The 23,565-nt window shown below is 43.5% G+C and overlaps 1 protein-coding gene across 1 annotated transcript in view; it reads left to right on the forward strand.

The window, feature by feature from the left end:
* SIN3B (SIN3 transcription regulator family member B) overlaps positions 1 to 8,466 on the forward strand; it is a 106,589-nt gene extending 98,123 nt beyond the window's left edge. Inside the window, exons 20-21 of the mRNA XM_073592877.1 lie at positions 6,520 to 6,724; positions 7,028 to 8,466. Of these exons, the coding sequence (XP_073448978.1) occupies positions 6,520 to 6,724; positions 7,028 to 7,258 (436 nt within the window). The 3' untranslated portion in view covers positions 7,259 to 8,466. The remainder of the gene's footprint in view (positions 1 to 6,519; positions 6,725 to 7,027) is intronic.
* The last annotated feature ends 15,099 nt before the right edge of the window (positions 8,467 to 23,565 follow it).

The raw sequence follows: 23,565 nt of genomic DNA on the forward strand, positions 1-23,565 counted from the left end.
TCAAACGCAATTTTTTTTAAAAAAAATACAGTAATGAATTAAAAAAAAAAAAAAACTAAGCAGTAAAGTTAGCCCATTTTTTTTTCGTCCAAAAGTTTTGATTACCTGTTTTTGTGTATTTAATATTTAAGATAGTTTTTTTTTTTTTTTCTAAATTATACATACAAGTGAACTGATTGGAGGTTTGTTTTGTTTAATGTTTAAATGTAAACAATTTTCTGTATCACTTAAGGTTGCTTTTACACTGGAGCGGGCATGCGTTGATGGTAAAACGCTGCTAGTTTTAGCGGCGCTTTACCGTCATTTTAGAGGCACTATTCGGCTGCTAGCGGGGCGCTTATAACCCAGCTAGCGGCCGAGGAAGGGGTTAAATGCGCCCTTGAAGCGCCGCTGCCAAAACGCTTTGCAGGCGCTTCGGCAGCGGTGCGCATTCATTTCAATGGGCAGGAGTGATGGAGATGCCGTTTGCAGGACTTTTTTTTACATCCTGCCAGCGCATCGCCTCAGTGTGACAGCACTCGGGATATCACACTGAGACTGCAGGGGAGCCGTTTTACAGGCACTTTACAGGCGCTCTTTTTAGCCCAAAAGCGCCTGAAAAACGCCCCATTGTGAAAGGGGTCTAACTGTTAGATTTTATGAGATGAAGGGAAAAAAAAAAAAAAATCGGCCAAATATATCGGCCCAAAAAAAATCGGCATCACATATCAGAATCGGCCACCGCGATTTCTAAATATCGGCATCGGCCAGAGAAAAACCCATATCGGTCGACCTCTAATTACTATGTTAGGAGTATTATTATCTTCATTTATTAGCATACCATGCATTCGCATACATTGAATCTTGCCCTTAAGTTGAAAAAGGTTGCTGACCCCTGTTTTAAGAGATTTGGAAAGGAGTTGGATTCAATTGTTACATAGTTGGTAAGGTTGAAAAAAGACACAAGTCCTTCAAGTCCAACCTGTGTGTGCGCGCGCTTTTATATCAATATTACATTGTATATCCCTGTATGTTGTGGTTGTTTAGGTGCCTATCTAATTTTTAAATTCAAAATTACATTTTTAAATGATCTATGCTCCCTGCTGAAACCACTGCTTGTGGAAGAGAATTCCACATTCTTACCGTAAAGAACCCTTTACGCAGTTTCCGGTTAAATCATCTATCCTCCAACTTAAGTGAATGGCCGCGAGTCTTTTTAAATTCCCTGTAGCGGTATTTGTACATTGAAATTATATTAGAGGTCGACCGATATGGGTTTTTCTCTGGCCGATGCCGATATTTAGAAATCGCGATGGCCGATATGTGATGACGATTTTTTTTGGGCCGATATATTGGGACGATTTTTTTTTTTCCCCCCTTCATCTCATAAAATCTAACAGACCCCTTTCACACTGGGGCGTTTTTCAGGCACTTTTGGGCTAAAAATAGCGCTTGTAAAACGGCTCCCCTGCTTTCACACTGAGGCGATGCGCTGGCAGGATGTTAAAAAAAAAAAAAAAAAAAAAAAAAAAAGTCCTGCAAGCAGCATCTTTGGAGCAGTGTATACCACCACTCCTGCCCATTGAAATTAATGCGCAGCACTGCCGAAGCGCCTGCAAAGTGTTTCAGCAGCGGCGCTTCAGGGGCGCATTTAACCCCTTCCTCGGCTGCTAGCTGGATTATAAGTGCCCCGCTAGCAGCCGAATAGCGCCACTAAAATGACGGTAAAGCGCCGCTAAAACTAGCAGCGTTTTACCGTCAACGCATGCCCGCTCCAGTGTGAAAGCAACCTTAAGTGATACAGAAAATTTTTTACATTTAAAACATTTATTAAACAAAACCTCCAATCAGTTCACTTGTATGTAGAATTTAGATTAAAAAAAAAATTAAAAAAAAACTGTATATTAAATACACAAAAACAGGTAATCAAAACTTTTGGACGAAAAAAAATGGGCTAACTTTACTGCTTAGTTTTTTTTTTGAATTAGTTAATTTTTTCAAAAAAAATTGCGTTTGAAAGACCGCTGCGCAAATACCGTGTGACATAAAATATTGCAACAACCGGTATTTTATTCCCTAGGGTCTCTGCTAAAAAAATATATATATATAATGTTTGGGGGTTCTAAGTGATTTTTTAGCAGAAAATACAGGATTTTTACTTGTAAGCAACAAATGTCAGAAAAGATTTAGGGCTCCTTCACACGGACGTGTCCGTGTACGGAGCCCGCTCTGCTCAGCGGGGGATCGCTCCGTCGATCCCCGCTGAGCAGGCAGATGACAGGGCCGTCGCTGCACAGTGTGCAGGCCCTGTCAGAGTGCCGCTCTCCCCTATGGGGGATCGGATAACGACGGACCGTAGAGTCCGTCGTCACCCGATCCGAAAACGGATGGAAAAGTAGGTTTTTCCTCCGTCACACTTTTTCGGATCGGAGCGGGTCGGATGTCAACGGACATGTCACCGCTGACATCCGATGCTCCATAGACCTCCACGGAGTGTCCGTTCAGGTCCGCCTAAAAAACTGACAGGCTGACCTGAACGGATTGGCTGTGTATAAGAGGCCTTAGTCTTTAAATGGTTAAACTGAGAGCTTCTACACACAGAGTTCAGTTCATTCATAAGTGTAAACATTGTATCTCTTCAGGTTCTTTTTATCAGATTTGGCAGGCTGCCCAGAGAGGGGAGAGAAGTCCCTTCACAGAAGATTTCAGGCAACTTGTATTGACTTCTATTACAGAAGTCATTTTCAAGTCGCGCTGAAGTTATATCGGCCTTTTTTATCAGCACAATCGGCCGATGCCGATTAAGTAAAAAACACCAAATATCGGCCGGCCGATATATCGGTCGACCTCTAAATTATATCCCCTCTCAAGTGTCTCTTCTCCAAAGAGAATAAGTTTAGTGCTTTTAATCTTTCCTCATAACTAAGGTCCTCCTGTCCCTTTATTAGCTTTGTTGCCCTTCTCTGTATTCGCTCCATTTCCAGCACATTCTTCCTGAGGACTGGAGCCCAGAACTGGATGGCATATTCCAGGTGCGGCCAGACCAGAGTCTTGTAGAGTGGGAGCATTCTCGTTTTATCTCTGGAGTTAATTCCATTTTTAATGCATGCCAATATTCTATTGCCTTTGCTTGCAGCAGCTTGGCATTGCATGCCGTTGCTGAGCCTGTCATCTACTAAGACCCCAGGTCCTTTTCCATCCTAGACTCCCCCAGAGGTTCTCCCCCTAGTGAGTAGATTGCATTCATGTTTTTGCCACCTAAATTAATTATATTACATTTTTCTACATTAAACCTCATTTGCCATGTAGTTGCCCAACCCATTAATTTGTTCAGATCTTCTTGCAAGGTTTCCACAACCTGCGGAGAAGCTATTGCCCTCCTTAGCTTAGTATTGTATGCAAATACTGAGATTGAGCTGTTTATCCTATCCTTCAGATCATTTATGAATAAATTAAATAGGATTGACCCAGGACAGAACTCTGAGGGATCACATTTTCCCCATTGGATCATTCCGAGTACTCCCCATTTATCACTACCCTCTGAACTCACCCTTGTAGCCAGTTTTCAATCCAGATACCCACCCTTTGGTCCATGCCGACAGATATTAGCTTGTATAGTAAACGTTTGTGGGGAACTGTATCAAATGCCTTTTGCAAAATCCAGATACACTACATCTACCGGCCTTTCTTCATCTAGATGGATGCTCACCACCTCATAGAAGGTTAATAGATTTGTTTGGCAAGAATGATTTTTCATGAATCCATGCTGATTACTGCTAATTATACAAGATTTTAGTAATGAAAACTGTATCTAGTCCCTTATCATCCCTTCCAAGAGCTTGCATACTATTGATGTTTGGCTAACTGGTCTGTAGTTCCCAGGGATATATCTTGGTCCTTTTTTAAAGATTGGTGCTACATTGGCTTTTCTCCAATCAGCTGGTACCATACCAGTTAGTAGACTGTTCGTAAAAATTAGGAAAGACGGTCTGGCAATTACTTGACTGAGCTCCTTACCTTCGGGTGCAAGCCATCTGGTCCCGGTGACTTATTTATGTTAAGTTTTTCAAGTCTATTTCTGATTTTTTTCCTCTGTTAACCATAGGGGTGCTTCCTGTGACGTGTCAGGAGGATAAACATTGCAGTTTTGGTTACTGAAGCCCCCTGTTTCCCTCGTGAAGACTGAGGAGAAGAACACATTCAAAACCTTCGCCATCTCGCCATCCTTTGTAACCAGAATCCCTTCACCATTCTTTATGGGGCCAATATGATCTGTCCTCCCTCTTTTACTGTTTATGTACTTAAAGAATTTCTTGCGATTTTTCTTACTCTCCCCTGCTTTCGTGTTCTGTCTTAGCCGCTCTGATTGCACCCTTACATTTCTTATTGCATTCTTTATACAGTTGGAATGCTGATGATGATCTCTCAGCCTTGTATTTTTTGAAGGCCTTCTCCTTTGCTTTTATGTGAATTTTTTTTTCGTTGGCGTTAAGCCACCCAGGGCTTTTATTAGCTCTTTTAACTTTACCCTTTCGGATGAACTGGCTAATATCCTTATTTAATATGCTCCTAAAGCGCACCCATTTTTCCTCAGTGTTCTTGGTTCCTAGGATTTTTATCCCATTTAGTATCCTTTAGCAAGGAGCGTAGTTTTTGGAAGTTGGCTCTTTTGAAATCCAGTCTCTTTTAATCCCCCTTATGTTTCCTATTTTGTGTGATTTATGCTGAAACTAATTGACCTGTGATCGCTGTTTCCTAAGCTGCTCCGTATTTCTACATCCGTGATGAAGTCTGTATTGTTCGTAATCGGTCGGTCTAGTAATGCATTGTTTTTAGTTGGTGCATTTACCATCTGACCCATGAAATTGTCCTGTAAGACATTTAGGAAATGGCGAGTCTTAGACTGGGCGGAAGGAACCGCGCATTTATCTATCTGGATAATTAAAATCCCCCATTATAATGACACTTCCCATCCTTGCCGCCATTCCGAACTGTGATAGGAGGTTCGTCTCCCCCTCCTCCCTCAGGTTAGGGGGCCTGTAGCATACTCCCAGTATTACTTTCTCCTTGGTTTCCTCCCTTTGTAACGTTACCCATTAGGATTCCATCTCTTCCCTTGCTCCATTAGTGATGTCATCCCTCACATTCAACTGTACATCATTTTTGATATACAGGCATACCCCCCCCCCCCTTTTTACCCTCCCTGTCCCTGCAATATAGGAAATACCCTTGAATGGTTGCCAGCCAATCATGAGAGCTATTGAACCAGGTCTCTGAAATTCCTACAAAATTGAATTTCTCCTCATACAGTAGCAGCTCTAGTTCTCCCATCTTGTCCGCTAGACTCATGGCATTAGTGAGTATGCCTCATAGTTTTGTTCAGATCTCCTTATTGGGTGTTCTGAGGTTGCAAATAAGACCTATTACTATACCGACCATGGATTTAGGTGTTTTAACCAACCTACCACTAATGCCCACAATATTACTCAATGAAATACGCTCCACACTGGCTATGTCTGCCCCGCCCCCCCCTCCCTGCCTAGTTTAAAAGCCCCTCCAACTTTTCGGCCATCTTCACTCCCATCAGATCTGCACCCTCCTCATTTAGGTGCAGTCAGTCCCTTCTGTAGAGCTTGTGACCGACTGAAAAGTCGGCCCAGTTCTCCAGGAACCCAAACCCCTCCCTTCTTTTTTAGGACACTCCCATCTTCCTCTGACTTTGTCATTGGTGCCAACGTGCACCATGACAGCCGGGGTCCCCCCCCCCCCCTGTAATTTGTACACCAGATCTGTGATGTGCCGCACCCGGTAGCCAACATACAGTTTGGCTCCTCAGGTCCTTTGTGACAGATTGCGCTCTCTGTCCTTCTGAGAATTGAGTCCCCTACCACCAAAATCTTCCTTTCCTTCCCCTTGGTCGTTCCCCCCCACTCTCACTGGAGGAGTTCTTCCCCTGGCAGCTAGGGGGTGTCCCAAGACTTTTCTAAACAAAGGGCCAGTTTGCTGTACAAAACAAATTGCCCTGCTTCCGTGGTCAGTAGGAGTATAAAATGTTCCAACGTTGTTGAGAATCTGGAAAAAAATGGCTTCCCTGGTGTGCACTGAGAGAGCCCTGCAGGTAAGACCTTCTCCTTGCAGGGGCTGGCTTACAGCAACTAGGGAGCCCTAGTTTGGGGACTGCTGGTGGTATATATGCAAGTACCAGTATTTCCTTTTAACTCTCAATACTGAACAGAGGAGTGAGCAAATTTAGGAAAGGCAAGTATATACTGCTGAGGATGGAGTAAGGGGTGAAAAGCTTATTGATTTGCCCTGAATGAATCCTTTTTGTATGTATGGAGATAGAGAGAGATATATATATATATATATATATATATATATATATATATATATATATATATATATATATATATATATATATATATATATATATATATATATATATCTCTATGTCTCTATCTCCTTCTGAGGAATGTTTTATGTACATAAAATGGCATTAACGTTCAGACGTTTTTATGACTGACCTTTCCCTGTCCACAGAAATATCAGAAATTTTCACAGATGGCAGTGCAGGACGATGCGAATGATGAAAGATGAAGTTAAGAGCTCATGGAAACGATTAATGGGCGTGGAAAGTGCTAGCAATATGGATTGCCGCTTCAGGCTCAACAGCCACAAGATGATGTTCATCATCAACTCTGAAGATTACATGTACCGCTGGGGGACACTGACAAGAGCCAAAGAGGTGAGGATGTTGTAAAGACCATTTACCCAAATTCTTTGACATACAAGTCCATTGGATTAGCAGCATCTTGATTTTCATTGCAGGCAAACAAATGCCTGGCTTGGCAGTAAACCAAAAAAAATGCCAATTAGATTGCCAAATTTACATGACCCTAAAGCAGTCCTTCGCCATAAGCCATGGGTTTTCCTTTTATGCCTTTATTGTTCACCTGTCAGTTTTTCTATATTGGTATTGCTTAACTCAAGGCTTATATTTAATGGTTGGGAATGTTTTCACACATACCATCTCTTTCTTTTCTTGCAGTTCCAGCCTATGGTCTTCCAGAAGCACCATGAGAGGTTTGCTGCCTGGCACAACAGCTGGCTGCAGGAGAATGTCAGTTCCAGAGCAGCTGACCTGGTGCAAGACTGGTTGACTGGTGAAGAAGATGAAGAAATGGTTCCCTGCAAGACTGTATGTGAGATCTCCGAGATCCATGGCATGACAGTTACAAGATATCGAGTGCAGTACACACGCAGAGCGTCTTCCCCTTGACACCTGTTCACAGCTCCTCTGTATGCATTTGCTGCTTGATGACTTTTTTTTTACGGGGCTTTTTTTTCCTGCTGCTGTTCTTAAAAAGATGCCTGACTGACAGTAGGCAGCAGCTTCTACCAGTGCCATTATCTCTGTCTGTGCTGTGGATTCCTTAATCAACATTCACCCTGCAGCCCAACAGTACCAAATATAAACTGAAAAAAGACTTTGCATCCAAGCCAGAACTTTACAGTCAGGGTTGACATGACGCTAATGGACGTTTTGTGTACACAGTTACTAATGAAGTGTTTGATTACATTCATTAATTAATAATGGTATCTCTTATATGAACAGTTAATCATGGTGCTGGGAGAATTGCCATGCTTATTTAAAGAAAAGCCGAAAATTAATTTGATATTAAATAAACCCGTGCAATCAGTTTACAAAACAAGGAAGAAAATATTGAATATCCATTCCATAAAAATGGCACCATTGAAATACATTTTAAAGCTGCCCATTTTAAAATCATTTTTATTTAACATTATTCATGGTGAAGAGAGTCTATAGTTTTATGTTAACATATTACGGTGGACAACATTTTACAAAATTGCCACCGATAAAATGGAAGGTGAAAAGGCTGTTGCCAATCAAACTGAAATTTCAGTTTTGCATGTTTGCTGGCAAGGTGAATCACAGGCTTTTTATATCTTTTGTGAATGTCATTGAGAGATTCTCAGTAGTAGTCTCATTTCTGCACATGCACATTGACCTTTATAAAGACAAATAACCGTGTCCCTGTCCTCCAGCAGAAACCTCATATTGTCAAACAAGGTGACGCGTATTTATTGCCATGCTAGAGATATCGCTCCATTATGTCATTCAGAGATACAAAAAGCCAGCAAATGGTTCAGCCCTCTGGTACCTACCCAAAACTGGAATGTCAGGTTTGGGCAGAGTTGCCCTTTTTTAGCTGTGGTCGTGAAGAAAAAGCACTTGGAGTAATCTTTTATCTGAACTTTTTTTATTTCATATCAGTTTGCACTTATCTGCCACTGTCCACATACAGTATTTCAGAACTAATAATTGTAAAATTAATGGGCTTTGACAGGGACTGGTGTTGACTATAAAATATTCAATAATGCCATAAATCTATTTTGTTTTCTTTTTTTTTGTCTATACCGACCCATATAACAGTGATATTAAATAAATCAAGTGCTGTAAAAGTAGTATTGCATGTGTGTTTAATAAATTATGTTCTAATTTAAAAATAAGTCCTCTTCAATGGAAACTGATATCTGAAAAACCTTCTGGTCTTCTAGACCTAGCCCATATACGCCTAATATGATGAACAGAGGCCATCATATATAGGTCATGTATGTATAGTACAGGTCAGTGTTGTGAAAGACTTTAGCCCACACAAGGATGTTTTGTGTACTGCAATGTTTTTCAGCGTGGAACTACAAGACTGTCTGTGCTTACCATGCAAGTTAATGTGGCGCTACCTGCACACTTTGATGTTCATCAAAGCACCAGATGTCGAGCTATGTTTCAGAGAATATAGTGTGCCCTTACTGTATTCAAAGAGATTAATTCAGCCAGTCTGAGTTAAAATGGATCTAAACCCGATCACTTAAATCTTTTTTATTGTTCAAAATGTTTATTGTCAATGTTCTACATCAATACAATGGAAGGAAACCATTAGTTTACAACACCAAAAGTTTTCGTAAAAAGGAGTACAAGAAAATATAATAAACCTCCACTGCCAATACCATAATTGGGCTCATTGCAGATATTGGCAATACCTGGCCATTCAGATCCAAGAGATAAAATAGAAGACTGAGTGGACTATCGTCCTGCTTGTCAGAGTGCTTTCAGGGAGTAGAGCGTTCTGCTTGGCAGGGAGTGCAAAAACTGGTTCTCAAACCGTACCCCAATCACCAGAATCTTACATAAGCTTTATTATGTTAATATAATTTAAAGTTGATTGCCTTGTGAAATATGCAGTTTTTATTTAAAAATACCAGGGGATCCTCCCATAAAAGTCCTTTTTAGGGCACTTTCTGCTATGGGATGACAACAGTCTCCTAATTGCTCTCCTGTGCTGTCATGCTGTGACATGCCCCCACCCAGTGGAGACTACAATCAGCCATGGCAGCACACATTGCACAGACACGGTCCACCACTCATTATCAGGAAGCCTATTCAGAGCAATGGTCTGCAACCAAGGTAGGTGCAAGTTCAGGGAGGCAGGCAGTGGCTAAAAAATGCTGAAGGAAACAGGCAGAGATGAGATGCAAATAAGGGATTAAACAAAAAGGAGTGAACAGTATTTACCTTACCGTCTTTCAGGACAGCCACAATGAGAGACCTTGGCTCCTCCCCTTCCTAGGAAACACTGCGCCAGCCCATAAAATTCCACTTCCCCCTACCGGACTTCAGTTGTTTGTGTTTCCTCCGGTGGGGAGACATTGGTGGGAACCTGGTCAAACAGGGAGATTGTGGCTATGTAGTCCTGTAGGGGAGGCCGGGGCGCTCTCAGGGACGCGGTAGGGTACATACCTGACCGCACAATCCGCCACCCCATCTTCGTCGAGTGCGGGCGGAAGATCCGGGGGCCTGCCCTCGCATTCACAGGGAGGCAGCTCCGCTCTCCCCGTACACTGGTGCATGCCGCAGTGGAACCAGGGTGGACCGAGTGGCGTGATTTCCAGCAGCGTGCAGATACTTCTCTTTGGCCCGCAGCTTCCAGGTTACGGGTTGCGGTGCTGATAGGCTGGGTGCAGGCTGGAGAGGAGTCCGGAACGTGGCACAGGCAGCATGAGACTCCACAGCAACCACCAGCGCGGCCATGTCTGAAGCGGATGCCCAGACAGCGCACAGCGATACTAGCTTCAGCCATCCCAAGGTAAGGGATACCCTGTTATTGTTATATATAAATGTTATTTATATGTTCTTATATGTATTTCAGAAAGCTACTGATAAATCAAGATCCTCACATAGCTCTAAGAGAAACTGCGCCTCTTGTAGGGATACCCTAGGGGAATCTTGGACAAAAGTATTATGCAAAGACTATAGATGCATTAGTCAGAGAAATGGCATCAGAACAGGATTCGGAATTAGCGGCTTCAGTGAAGGAGCTTTCCTCCACCTTTCAGTCATTTAGCTTCCTTCAAATCCTTCACCTGCATTCCAAATTACAACCCCTCCACAAGCACAGGGCTTAGCACCTTCCCAACCGGCCGCCCTTGCCACAGTGGAAGGAGCTCCTGGGGCTTCCAGGGAGGAGCCAGATAGTGCAACCTCAGGTTCTCAACAGGAATAAGAGGGGTAGGTCCAGGAAACCTTCACAATATAAGCTTTCCTTTGAAGAGGTAGAGGATCTCTTGGGGGCAATTTACACCACCCTTGGAATTCAGGCGGACAAGAAACCGCTGACACTTCACGACCAGATGTGCAGGAGCATGGGGGAACAGAAAAAGAAAGTTTTCCCAGTTCATGCTGTCCTGGTGGAAAGAGTCAAAAAGAGAAGGTTTCCATTCTCAGAAGATCCATCATCCATTTGGAATAAAAACCATAAACTGGACACGGCCTTCTCCCAGGTCTCCAGACATACAGATCTGGCCTTTGAAGATATGGGAGCTCTAGCAGATACTATGGATAAAAGAATGGATTCCCTCCTAAAGAAAACATGGGAATCAACCATAGTAAATCTGAAACCGGAAATGGCTGCCACAGCAGTGGCCCGTAACCTGGAGCAATGGCTTTCCCAAATTCAGGCTCATATTTAAGTGGAAACCGCATAGGAAACTATATTGTCATCCTTCCCTACTATTCTGTGAGGAGTGCCATATATAGCGGATGCGTCCGTAGAGTCCATCCACATGTCTGCCAGAACCGCAGCCCTAGCCAACACGGCCAGAAGAGCCTTGTGGCTAAAAACTTGGCAGTTAAGCTGTGGGGTATCCCACTGACTGGAGATTTACTTTTCGGCCCGGTACTGGAAGCAGTGCTAGACCGCACAGCGGACAAAAAGAAATCCTTCCCGGTTAAACGCAAACCCCCAGTTCAAAGGGTTTTGTCTGCATAAACGAAGGGGGTTCCCTAACCCTGAGGGGGAAAAGAAAGCTTGGGGGCAAAGGTAGAGGGGGTGTGATTGAACAGCCCCTAAAAAAGCCAATGACATTCCAAACACAATGAGAGGGAAGACTGGGGGCCTTCCTACCACAGTGGGAGGCAGTCTCCTCCAGTCAATTTATCTTGGGGATTGTGAGGAGGGGGTACCACCTGGAATTTACAGGACCACCCCCACGAAGATTCCTCGTCACACAGCTTCCCAGGTGTGTAGAGAAGGCAGAAGGCCCTATTGGGGGCATTAAAATAATTGGAGGAACAAAACGTAGTACGCAGGGTTCCAAAGGGTGGAGGAAGGTGCTGGTTTTTACTCACGATTTTTGTAGTACAAAAACCCTCAGGAAAATAGACTGATCTTGAACCTAAAACCTAGGTGGACCTTTTTGCATCAAAGGACAATGCAAAAACCCTGTTTCTTCTCCTTAAACAGGTGGGAAGACGCACTAGGGGTGGATGCTCTAACACTGAGCTGGCGTTTCACAAAAAGCTATGCATTCCCACCACCGCTCTTGAAAAATTTAATTGAAAATTTCAAACGGAGAACACCTCTCTGATCTTGGTGGCACTGCATTGGTCCAAAAGGTCCTGGTTTTCGGTCCTCAAACAATTGGCAGTAGAACCCCCATGGTTCCTACCACTCTGGGAGGATCTCCTTTTGCAGGGCCCGATCCTTTGTCCCCAGGTGCATGGTTGGAACCTTGCTGCCTGGTTACTGAGGGGGGGGGGTTGCTAAAATCCAAGGTGTTTTCAGAAAGGTTGGTATCCACTCTCCTCAATAGCAGAAAGGAGACGCGCCTGATAGAAAAAAGGTGTGGATACGCTTTAATGAATGGTGCACAGGAAACTCCTTTTGAGGTACAGAGCCCCAGGGCAGTTTTGGCGTTTTTGCAGTGTGGGGCAGATAAAGGGTTGGCCATGGGCACGCTAAAGAGCCAGGTATCAGTACTTAGTGCATATTTGGAAAAACCTCTGGCCTCCAACCCTTGGGTGGTCAGATTTTTTAGAGCACTAGGGAGGCAGAGGCCAGTTCAAGGCCCACCCTCCCCCAAGTGGGACCTATCTTTGGTCTTACAGGCCATAACAGAGCCCCCATTTGAAACTTTAGAGAATTGTTCACTAAAAGATCTTTCTTTCAATACAATATTTTTGGTTGCAGTGACAACTGCCAGGAGGGTCAGCGAAATAGAGGCCTTGTCAGTCAGAGACCCCCTTTTTGTGTTGTATTTCCGGACCGTGTAGTTTTCAAAACTGATCCAGCATTCTTAACTAAAGTGGCTTCGAAGTTTCGTAGAAGCCAGGAGATAGTTTTACCCACTTTCTGCCCTAATCCTTCAGGAGAAAGGGAGTTTAAATTTCACACATTATATGTAAGGAAATGTATCCTGCAGTACTTGGAGCTGTTTATTTTGTTTTCTGGGGCAAGAAAGGGGTACAATGCGTCCAGACGCACTATTGCCAAATAGCTCAGGTTAACCATTGGCCAGGCCTATACATTAGCAGGAAAAGAAGTTCCTGTTTCAGCAATGTGGTCCAGTTTCGCCACCTTTTGTAAAGCATTACAGGATGGACCTAGTGTCGGCAAATGAGCAAGCCTTTGGGAGAGAGGTTTTGCAAGCCGTAGTCCCACCCTAAGTGGTATGTGCTCATCTATCCTCTCATTGTGGCTGTCCTGAAAGATGGTGAGGGAAAATTAAAGTTATGCTTACCGGTAACGTCTTTTCCAGTAGTCTTTCAGGACAGAACTAGTTAACCACCCGAATTTATGGGGGGTCTTGAGGAAGACCTCAACACAGTCACAGTAGTAATATGGATGGTATATTAATATGTTATGTCTCCCCAGCTGGCCAGAGGTGCTCTTCGGAAAAAAAAAACTGAAGTCCGGCAGGGTGAAGTGGAATTGTATGGGCTGGTGCAGTGTTTCCTAGGAATGGGAGGAGCCTAGGTCTCATTGTGGCTGTCCTGAAAGACTACTGGAAAAGACGTTACCGGTAAGCGTACCTGTTTTCATTTTTATGAACAAGAAAAGAACATTGGCAATTGTTTAAAAAATATCACCCAGTTACGGTTGGATCTACTTTAACGACCAGTCTTACAGTGCCTTGAAAAAGTATTCATGCCCTTGAAATTTTCTACATTTTTGTCATGTTACAACCAAAAACATAAATGGATTTTGTGATATACCAACACAAAGTGGCACATAATTGTGAAGTGGAAGGAAAATGATAAATGTTAAATATTTTATAAATAAATATCCGTGGCATGCATTTGTATTCAGCCCTCTTTACTCTGCTACCCCTAACCAAAATCTAGTGGAACCAATTGCCTTCAGAAGTCACCTAATTGGTAAATAGTCCACCTGTGTGTAATTTAATCAGAGGATAAATACAGCTGTTCCGTGAAGCTCTCAGGTTTGCTAGAGAACCTTGGTGAACAAACAGCATTATTAAGGCCAAGGAACACACCAGACAGGTCAGGGATAAAGTTGTGGAGAAGTTAAATCCATCACCCGAAAATGGGAAGAGTATGGCACAACTGCAAACCTACGAAGACATGGCCGTCCACCTAAACTGACAGGCCGGGCAAGGAGAGCATTAATCAGAGAAGCTGCCAAGAGGCCCATGGTAACTCTGGAGGAGCTGCAGAGATCCACAGCTCAGGTGGAAGAATCTGTCCACAGGATAACTAATAGTCATGCACTCCACAAATCTGGCCTTTATGGAAGAGTAAGAGGAAGCAAGAAGAAAGCCATAAGAAGTCCCGTTTGCCAGAAGCCATGTGGGGGACACGGCAAACGTGGAAGTTGGTGCTCTGGTCAGATGAGACCAAAATACCTCACATTTTCTCCACAATCTGTATATCCCCCGGAAATGTAGCCAGGGCTATGAGATCTTGCTGCCACAAGTCTGTTACCCTGTTTATTGCATGGCTTAAAAGAAGTGCCTGTCTTTTTATAGGCAATATTATTAGAGGTGATCTGAGCAAATACCAGTACCAGGGTCACCTCTTGACACATACCTATCATATCTGCTTGGTAGTCTCTCAGCCCCTTTCTTTCAGACTTGTGCAAGATTCCCGCGTTTCAATTTACACACTTTTTGGTGGAAAACCAATCGCACTCTAGTTTGTTTTTTTGTTTTTTTATTTGATGCCGCAGTAGAGCTAGGGCCTTGTAATATGTACTGCTAGCATGTAATGCGGTCTCCAATGAACCTAAAAGTACATAAATGCACTTTACTTCAAATAATGTGGCAAAAGATCAACATTTGTTTAGTGCTGTGCAACATGTCATTTAGCTGCGTTCACCTCTTTATCCATTTATTAAAACGACTTCCAAATTGTATACTGTATGCACATTTGTAGTACCCGGGTACCTGTTTTCTCATCTCTGTCCTACTTCTGAATCTCTCAGATTTGCAAAAGATGTTCCACCACCCTCAGAGTTGCTTTCCCTGTCACAGCTGGCAATGGCAGCTATTGATAACTTTGGGAAGTGCAATAAACATTTTTTTTAACCTGCAGCAGTGGGCAGAGTTTTGACTGCCACCTCAAGTACAAAACTTCTGAGCAGCAAAACGGCTTTGACACAGCGAGAAAGCAGGAATATGAGAAGGAGAAAAGAATGTGTGCATATGCGTCTTAGACCCTGGTAGCACAATTCTTCTCTTCCAGATCATAACTATGAAGCAACATAAATTTGCTAAATCTGCAATTATGGCATCACTCTAGTAACAGGTGTAAAAATTCATCTGGATATGGAAGTCAATGAGGTGTTCCATGCACAAGGACACTATTCTTTGTTAACTTCAGTTGTAGTGGTTAAAAGGAGTGTGAACAAGATTTTTTTTTTTTTTCCTGGACAGTAGACCTAACACTTTGCCCTGGAATCAATCATTGCTCCCTGTTGATATAGGGAGATATAATACTTTATTTATCCTTCCTCCAGGTATACAAGATTGGTAAAATCGGGAGCATTGGGTATACTGCCCCTGTAAGGAAGAATTGGACACTGGCAAACAACGCCAGCAAAATATAACCCCCTCCCACTCTCATGATGTTTTAGTTTTTTGCAAGTGTCTCTAGCAGGATGGAAGTCTTTTCTCTTCAGGCAAAAGTATACCCGTTTTCCAGACCAGGGGTGCTTAACCTGTGGCCAATGAGCTCATCTTTGGCTGATCTTGGTTATGGCTCGGTTCAGGGTTTTCCTCCGCAAGAAAAACTCCTAAATGCCCTCAGGTCTGGACTTGGTTCAGGAGCTGTCCATTTTTTCATGAGAGTTCTGGATCTGATGGTAGCCACCTCAGAAGTAGTCTCATTTGCCCAGTTTCACGTCAGACCATTGTAGCTTAACATTCTGGCTGCATGGGAAAAAATGGACCAGTAACAGGATCTACTAATGTGCCGACACACAGGACCAGGGTGTCTATGGCCTAATGGCTTACCAACCTGGCCCTGGAACCAGGAAAATTCACATACTGAAGCATGTAGTCTATCCCTGCCTAACACTGGACTTGAGTGCATGGTCATCTGATCTGAATTCTGTCAGACAATGCCACCGCAATGGCATACACCAATCAACAGGGATGGACCAGAAGTCTTGCTGTGGAAAGAGAAGTGAACAGATTCTGTATGGGGCTGTTTGCCATCCACATTCCAGGTGTGAACATTTAGATGGGGGATGCCAGAAGTGGACCTCCTAGCCTCCAGATTCAACACCAAACTGAACAGCTTTGTCTGCAGGTACAAGGATCCACTGACGGAAGCAGTGGATGCTGTTGCTCTGAGGGTTCATTACAACTTGATCTATGACCTTTCTCCTCTGAAGTTCCTTCTTCACAGGATCAAAATGGAGGGCATTCTGGTGATTCCCCAGATTCCCCATTCCTGGTGAAGCCCAGTAGAACACATCAGCCTCTAGTTTTGGGTATGTCTTGAATAGTCAGAATCAGAGATCTCCCTGCCCTAAAGTAGAAGAAAAGGCTTGAATCCGTGTCTCCCCTTTGCTCTTACCAAGTATCATACAGTTGTTAAAGCTTTGTATGTATGTTTGTTTTGCTTTTTTAACTCTGAATGGTCGTGACTCTTTAGTGTAGCTGTGCAAGTCCAACAACAGGACTGAATTCCAAAAGCCATGAAGTCACCTGCCACCTTTTACTGCTGTAGCCGTTGTTCCGTCTCACCAGCCACAGGATCTAGGCATTTTTTAAGACACAGGGTTTCTCCATATCTATAATGACCAGGTTATGCTGCCCAAACAACAGAACAGGTTTTCCTGCCCAGGCTTAACCTCTCCCAGCACAGCAAAACCTGTGTTAGTGTCTTTTGAGGTAATTGATGTGCCTCTGAACTCTCTCTGCAGATTTGTTTAAATGGGCATTAGCCTATTGATTTTTTTCCTGCCTGATCCATACACCCCTGCTGGGGAAAAGGAATGGCCTTATCCAGATCAGCCATCTGAGTCCAGAGGGACAGTACCTATAGAAAATCAGAGACCACCTGTAAGGTTGCTGGTTGGCACTCTGTGGGCAGTGATAACCAGGTTACCTGGTATCTGGTACCAATGTTGACAGGGTGCTCTACAGGTCCAGGGCGGGTATCCCCTGAGGGAGGGTTGGGTCCCTGAAGGCTACTTTGGGTCATGCTGGCTGTGATGGGTGAAGATTCGGCTCTCTAATAGCTCTGCAACCTGGAATGGTGAGTGTCCCTGTGAGAAAGCTACCCCCTTGCATGTGTCCCATTACTGCAGGAACCTGATGTGTGCTGTGCTGCTGTAGAAGGAACAGACTGTGAACTGCCTGTGTCTGCTGTTTTTCTGTCTTTTTTTCTGTTACTAGAGCAGTCTTCAACACTGTTTGCAGCAGTGGAGGAAGAGGCAGGGCCGACCACCCTGCACGTGTGATAACATATTGGATTCCTTGGGGGTCTCTACACATGTGGGAAGAGCTCCTGCAGAAGGACACTTCTTCCTTCAAAGTACAGTGGCACAGACATGGAGGCAGGTCTCCAGATCCAGGATATCTCCTTGAAAGTATTGTAGAGGTGTTACATAGTAGGCGAGGTTGAAAAAAGACACAAGTCCAACCTATGTGTGTGATTATATGTCAGTATTACATTGTACAGTCGGGTCCATAAATATTGGGACATCGACACAATTCTTATGTTTTTGGCTCTATACACTACCACAATGGATTTGAAACGAACAAGATGTGCTTTAACTGCAGACTTTCAGCTTTAATTTGAGGGTATTTACATCCAAATCAGGTGAACGGTGTAGGAATTACAACAGTTTTGTATATGTGCCTCCCACTTTTTAAGGGACCAAAAGTAATGGGACAATTGGCTGCTTAGCTGTTCCATGGCCAGGTGTGTTATTCCCTCATTATCCCATTTACAAGGAGCAGATAAAAGGTCCAGAGTTCATTTCAAGTGTGCGATTTGCATTTGGAATCTGTTACTGTCAACTCTCAATATGAGATCCAAAGAGCTGTCACTATCAGTGAAGCAAGCCATCAATAGGCTGAAAAAACAAAACAAACCCATCAGATCGATAGCAAAAACATTAGGTGTGGCCAAATCAACTGTTTGGAACATCCTTAAAAAGAATGCACCGGTGAGCTCAGCAACACCAAAAGACCCGGAAGACCACGGAAAACAACTGTGGTGGATGACCGAAGAATATATAAACCATTGGTGAGCCTCAAAAACAGGAAGGCCAGATTAGAGTTTGCCAAACAAGATCTAAAAAAGCCTTCACAGTTCTGGAACAGGAGTATGGAGAAGGAAAGGAACTGCTCATGATCCAAAGCATACCACCTCATCAGTGAAGCATGGTGGTGGTAGTGTCATGGCATGGGCATGTATGGCTGCCAGTGGAACTGGTTCTCTTGTATTTATTGATGTGACTGCTGAAAAAAGCAGCAGGATGAATTCTGAAGTGTTTTGGGCAATATTATATGCTCATATACATCAAAATGCTTCAGAACTTATTGGACGGCGCTTCACAGTGCAGATGGACAATGACCTGAAGCTTACTGCGAAAGCAAGCAAAGCATTTTTTTAAGGGAAAGAAGTGGAATGTTATGCAATGGCCAAGTCAATCACCTGACCTGAATCCGATTGAGGCATGCATTTCACTTGCTGAAGACAAAACTGAAGGGAAAATACCCCAAGAACAAGCAGAAACTGAAGACAGTTGCAGTAGAGGCCTGGCAGAGCATCACCAGGGATGAAACCCAGTGTCTGGTGATGTCTGTGTTCCAGACTTCAGGCTTTAATTGACTGCAAAGGATTTGCAACCAAGTATTAAAAAGTGAAAGTTTGATGGATGATTGTTAATCTGTCCCATTACTTTTGATCCCTTAAAAAGTAGGAGGCACGTATACAAACTGATGTAATTCCTGCACTGTTCACCTGATTTGGATGTAAATACCCTCAAATTAAAGCTGAAAGTCTGCAGTTAAAGCACATCTTTTCAAATCCATTGTGGTGGCGTATAGAGCCAAAAAGATTAGAATTGTGTCGATGTCCCAATATTTATGGACCTGACTGAGACCACCACCTTTGGAAGGGAATTCCACATCCTTGCCAATCTTAAAGTAAAGAACCCTCTACGTAGTTTAAGGTTAAACCTCTTTTCTTCTAATTTTAATGAGTGGCCACAAGTCTTGTTAAACTCTCTTCTGCGAAAAAGTTTTATTCCTATTGTGGGGTCACCAGTATGGTATTTTTATATTGAAATCATATTCCACATGGGCGGCACAGTGGTGTAGTGGTAGCACTCTCGCCTAGCAGTAAGAAGGGTCACTGGTTCGAATCGCAACCATGACACTACCTGCTTGGAGTTTGCATGTTCTCCCTGTGCCTGCGTGGGTTTCCTCCGGGTACTCCGGTTTCCTCCCACACTCCAAAGACATGCTGGTAGGTTAATTGGATCCTGTCTAAAATTGTCCCTAGTATGTATGAATGTGAGTTAGGGACCTTAGATTGTAAGCTCCTTGAGGGTAGGGACTGATGTGAATGTACAATGTATATGTAAAGCGCTGCGTAAATTGACGGCGCTATATAAGCACCTGAAATAAATAAATAAAAAAAATAAAATATTCCCTCTTAAGTGTCTCTTCTCCGGAGAGAATAAGTTCAGTGCTCGCAACCTTTCCTCATAACTAATATCCTCCAGATCCTTTATTAGCTTTGTTGTCTTTCTTTGTACTCCCTCCATTTCCAGTACATCCTTCCTGAGGACTGGTGCCCAGAACTGGACAGCATACTCTAGGTGCTGCCGGACCAGAGTCTTGTAAAGCGGGAGAATTATAATTTTATCTCTGGAGTTGATCCCCTTTTTAATGCATGCCAATATTCTGTTTGCTTTGTTAGCAGCAGCTTGGCATTGCATGCCATTGCTGAGCCTATCATCTACTAGGACCCCCAGGTCTTTTTCCATCTTAGATTCCCCAAGAGGTTCTCCCCACAGTGTATAGATTGCATTCATATTTTTGCCACCCAAATGCATTATTTTACATTTTTCTACATTGGACCTCATTTGCCATGTAGTTGCCCACCCCATTATTTTGTTCAGATCTTTTTGCAAGGTTTCCACATCCTGCAGAGAAGTTATTGCCCTGCTTAGCTTAGTATTGTCCACAAATACAGAGATTGAACTGTTTACCCCATCCTCCAGGTTGTTTATGAACAAATTAAATAGGATTGGTCCCAGCACAGAACCCTGGGGGACCCCACTACCCACCCCTGACCATTCCGAGTACTCTCCATTTATCACCACCCTCTGAACTCACCCTTGTAGCCAGTTTTCAATCCATGTACTCGCCCTATGGTCTATGCCAATGGACCTTATTTTGTACAGTAAACGTTTATGGGGAACTGTGTCAAATGCTTTTGCAAAATCCAGATACACCACATCTACGGGCCTTCCTTTAACTGGCAACGCACCTTCTCATAGAAGGTTAGTAGATTGGTTTGGCAAGTATGATTCTTCATGAATTCATGCTGATTACTGCTAATGATACCGTTGTCATTACTAAAATCTTGTATATGGTCCTTATCATCCCCTCCAAGAGTTTACATACTATTGATGTTTGGCTAACTGGTCTGTAATTTTAATTCTGTCCTCTGTTAACCATGGAGGTGCTTCATGTGATGTGTCATGAGGTTAAACACTGCAGTTTTGGTTACTGAAGCCCCCCGAATTCCCTCGTGAAGACTGAGGAGAAGAATAAATTCAATACCTTCGCCATCTCCCCATCGTTTGTAACCAGATGTCCTTCCTCGTTCTTTGTGGGGCCAAAATGGTCTGTCCTCCCTTGTTTACTGTTTACATACTTAAAGAATTTCTTGGGATTTTTTTTTGCTCTCCTCCGCTATGTGTCTTTCATGTTCTATCTTAGCTGTCCTTACTGCACCCTTACATTTCTTGTTCCATTCTTTATAAAGTCTGAATGCTGATGATGATCCCTCAACCTTGTATTTTTTTGAAGGCCTTCTCCTTTGCTTTTATATGCATTTTACATTGGAGTTAAGCCGTCCAGGACTTTTGTTCTCTCTTTTAAATTTATTACCCAATGGGATGCATTGGCTAATTCCCTTATTTAATATGCTCTTAAAGCAAACCCATCTCTCCTCTGTGTTCTTTGTTCCTAAGATTTTATCCCAATTTATGCCTTCTAGCAAGGTTCGTAGTTTAGGGAAGTTTGCTCTTCTGAAATTCAGTGTCTTTGTATTCCCCTTATGTTTACTATTTGTGTGATTTATATTGAAGCCAATTGACCTGCGATCGCTGTTAGCTAAATTGCTCCATACAGTGGAACCTCGGATAATCTGTTCCAGGAGTATGCTCGTAATCCAAAGTACTCGCATATCAAAGCGAGTTTTCCCATTGAAGTCAATGGAAACTAAAATAATTTGTTCCACATTGACTTCAATGGGATGCAGTAACGCATGCGGCCAGAGGCGGGGGGAGTTGGAGAGCCTCAGAAACGGCCGAAAAGGCCCGAGCACACTTCGGCCGACCTCGGCAAACCTCGGAAAGACTCCGTTCATGAGCCTTTCCGAGGTCAGCCGAACTGTCCTCGGGCCTTTCCGTGCATTTCCGAACGCTGACAATCGGCGCTGTTCAGCTCCGGCACCGCCCACCTCGGGCCAAAAGCGGTACTGCAAACCGCTTTTGGCCTGAATCCTGCTCATTTTGCGAGACAACACTCGCAAACTGAGTTAGGATTTTTAGAAATACAGTGCTCGTTTTGCAAAATGCTTGTTAACTGCGTTACTCGCAAACCGAGGTTTCCCTGTATTTCCACATCCGTGATCAGGTCTGTATTGTTGGTAATCAGTAGATCCAGTAATGCTTTATTTCTAGTTGGTGCGTCTACCATCTGACCCATAAAATTGTCCTGCAAGACATTTAGAAAATGGCAAGCCTTAGATGAATGCGCAGTTCCCTCCGCCCAGTCTATGCCTGGATAATTAAAATCCCCCATTATGATAACACGTCCCATTCTTGCTGCTAATCCAAATTGTGATAGGAGATCTGTCTCCCCTTCCTCCCTCAGGTTAGGGGGCCTATAGCATATTCCCAGTATTATTTTCCCCTTAGCTTCATCCCTTTGGAGCTCTACCCATAAGGATTCCCCTACTCCCTAGCCCCCTTAGTGATGTCATCTCTCACATTTACTTGTACATTATTCTTGATATATAGGCATACCCCTCCCCCTTTTTTACCCTCTCTATCCTTGCGATAAAGGGTATACCCTTGAATGTTTGCCAGCCAATCATGAGAGCTGTTGAACCAGGTCTCTGAAATTCCCACAAAATCTAAATCCTCCTCGTACAACAGTATCTCTAGTTCACCAATCTTGTCCGCCAGGCTCCTGGCATTGGTGAACATGCCACGTAGTTTAGACCGGTCGCATATTATCCTTTTATTGGGTGTTCCGAGATTGCAACTAGGACTTTCTACTATACCTACCTTGGGTTTACATGTGTGTCGGGGGGGGGGGGGGATTCCAGGACATCTGCACAACCTATTTCTTTGAAAGCTATCAGTTAAGACCTTGATGTCAAACATCTGTCAGACAGTGCTGGGGTGGTTTGGTTGAGTATTAGACATCCAAATATTAGCCTTGGTCCTGATGCAATCTTAGACAAAGTGGGCCTAGTCCCGGAAACAACAGTCCAAAGTGTTTCTCCTACAAGAAAAGGGCATTTCCCTCCGTTTTAGGTGCTGTCGCTGAGATTCTAGAGAATTCCTTTATCCCCTTCTGCTTGGGGGGCTGGGGATGATGGTCTCCACCTGCGATGCAGTTTTGTATGGCCAGCTTGGCTCTGGAGTGGTGGAACTTGTCCTGGATGTGGGAAAATCTTTTCTCGGATAAGTTGGAAAGTTCAGACGATGGGGTGGTGTTCTGGGGAACTGGTTCGTTCAAGAAATATGGTAAGTGGAACAGCAGACCCTTGCCTATTGCTCTGTATTGGATCACAAATATGGGAATGCTAATGTGTTCAAAACACATCTCTTCCAGGATGGTAATCTCTTTGTGAATACTCTGCCTGTTTGTGGCTGTGTCAAATCTAATTATTATTTAGCTCTTACATGCACCAGTACTAGATTGAGAGACCCAGGGATTGTGGGATATGTAGTTTCTTCACAGAAAGTGTCAGGTCTTACATTACAAATAGAGGTCATGCAGTAACCTTTGCAGTCGATGTCACACGTCTCATGTCTGAACACAAACAGAACCTTGTAAATGGAATGTATATACAGGGCAAAAAAAATGACACCATGAAACTACTTGTTCAATGCATATCTTTCTTATGCAGGTGAAAAATACAGGTAAGAAGGTTTATATTGCCTTTAACCACCTCCCGCCCTGCCGTTATATTTCTTTAGGCTGGGTGGGAGGTGGTTAAAGGCCATATAAACTTTGCCATCCTTGGTGGATGTCATATGACAGTCTCCCAGGATCACGCCTTGCGCACGTCCTACAGGCCGCGCTGTTGCGTTATCTGTCACCCACTGTGACCAATCACAGCAGATCACATGGCAATTGTACACAATGAATGGTTTGCATTCATACCACTCATTGTATGCTATTGTGTTGATCTCTATGATTGGTCACAGTGATCATATGGTACAGACAGGGCCAATCACAGCCCATCAGTACCATGTGATTAATAACAATAGTACA

Source organism: Aquarana catesbeiana, linkage group LG01 (assembly GCF_042186555.1).
Source record: "Aquarana catesbeiana isolate 2022-GZ linkage group LG01, ASM4218655v1, whole genome shotgun sequence".
NCBI lineage: Eukaryota > Metazoa > Chordata > Amphibia > Anura > Ranidae > Aquarana > Aquarana catesbeiana.